We start from the raw sequence: 1,803 nt of genomic DNA, 5'->3' as shown, positions 1-1,803 counted from the left end.
TCTGTTTCACATATGATAATATATATGTTTCAATGCTATTCTCTCAAATCATCCCACCCTCGCCTTCTCCCACAGAGTCCAAAAGTCTGTTCTTTACATCTGTGTCTCTTTTGCTGTCTCACATATAGGGTCATCGTTACCATCTTTCTAAATTCCATATATATGCGTTAATGTACTGTATTGGTGTTTTTCTTTCTGACTTACTTCACTCTGTATAATAGGCTCCAGTTTCATCCACCTCATTAGAACTGATTAAAATGCATTCTTTTTAATAGCTGAGTAATACTCCATTGTGTATATGCACCACAGCTTTCTTATCCATTTGTCTGCTGAGGGACATCTAGGTTGCTTCCAAGTCCTGGCTTTTGTAAACAGTGCTGCAATGAACATTGGAGTATACATGTCTCTTTCAATTCTGGTTTCCTCAGTGTGTATGCCCAGCAGTGGGATTACTGGGTCTTATGGCAGTTCTATTTCCAGTTTTTTAAGGAATCTCCACACACTTCTCCATAGTGGCTATACTAGTTTGTGAAGTATTTATTTTTTATAATAATTAGGGAGTCATGGCAGCTGATGAAGATAACAAAGAACAAGTTCTTAAGGAATGTGAGCAAGCCGAAGAAATTATGAAAGATAAACAAAACCAGGTAAAAAGGAAAAATTACTGAGTACTATTAAAAATTGACTTATATCTATTGGTTTTGCAGTGAGGCATGTTTCATATGTCTTTGTCTAACATTAGCTTGAATTTGGGAGGATATTAGGGTTTTCAGTTTTTTTTTTTTTTTTTTACTTCTAGTATTCAAGACTGACAAGAAGAATCACATTTCTATTCTTTTTCTTACGCAACTCACATTAACTGCTTTTTCACTTCCTCTCATTTCTTTGACTTGCACCTAGAAGTTAAGAGCTTTGTTAACAATTATATGATCAGACCCAAGATGGAATGGAGGCTATGCTTTAAACTACCTAAGCTATACTGTGGAAAAAAAATCTTTAATTGCCCCAGACTAACATATGTCCACAATTATGGTGCAATTTAAAATTCATGTTTGAGTCACAAATAGCTAGGAACGAGTTGGTAGAGCACTGAGCTAAGATTCAGAAGCCATGGGTCTCAATCCTTGCTCTACTATAAACATTTCTGTGACCTTGGTCTAGCACGAAAGGTGGTTTCCTTGTTTGTATGATAGAGATAATAATCATTGGCAGTGGTAGGAAAATCAACAGATAATGATGTATAACATTATATAAATGTTTATTCATGTGATCATATTTATTCTGAGACTATCTAATGTTCTTTCTTTGCCTTGTTCAGAGAGAGAAATTTTTCTTCTTTAACTCATTTGGAAAATGAGGTTGAGGCTCTTTAAATTTGGACTGTTATTTTATTTTTTAGAAATTAATTAGTGAAATTACAAAGGAAAATATTCAGTTAAAGGAGGAGATCAAAAAACTTGAAGCTGAGTTACAGGAGACCACCAGGACCTCCCAGGTACCCCTTTAATTATTTTTGTATCTCATTTTTTTTTTTTAATTTTTAATTTAATAATTTTAAAACATGTGTTCCCCATCCTGAACCCTCCTCCCTCCTCCCTCCCCATACCATCCCTCTGGGTCGTCCCTGTGCACCAGCCCCAAGCATCCAGCATCGTGCATTGAACCTGGACTGGCATCTCGTTTCATACATGACATTTCACATGTTTCAATGCCATTCTCCTAAATCTTCCCACCCTCTCCCTCTCCCACAGAGTCCATAAGCCTGTTCTATACATCAGTGTCTCTTTTGCTGTCTCGTATACA

General features: G+C 36.2%; 1 protein-coding gene across 4 annotated transcripts in view; it reads left to right on the top strand.

Annotated features, from left to right (window-relative positions):
* Positions 1–1,803, top strand: part of NMI (N-myc (and STAT) interactor) — a 25,284-nt gene that overhangs the window by 8,409 nt on the left and 15,072 nt on the right. For 3 of the 4 annotated variants that reach the window (XM_010839969.1, XM_010839968.1, XM_010839966.1), the window contains 2 exons: positions 558–647; positions 1,400–1,495. In XM_010839969.1, the coding sequence (XP_010838271.1) occupies positions 564–647; positions 1,400–1,495 (180 nt within the window). In that variant the 5' untranslated portion in view covers positions 558–563. Of the gene's footprint in view, positions 1–555; positions 648–1,399; positions 1,496–1,803 lie in introns of all 4 variants that reach the window. The other variant, XM_010839967.1, reaches the window with a different exon arrangement.

Source organism: Bison bison, unplaced genomic scaffold, assembly GCF_000754665.1.
Source record: "Bison bison bison isolate TAMUID 2011002044 unplaced genomic scaffold, Bison_UMD1.0 scf7180017864139, whole genome shotgun sequence".
Classification (NCBI taxonomy): Eukaryota; Metazoa; Chordata; class Mammalia; order Artiodactyla; family Bovidae; genus Bison; species Bison bison.
This window is presented reverse-complemented; position numbering and strand designations above follow the sequence as displayed.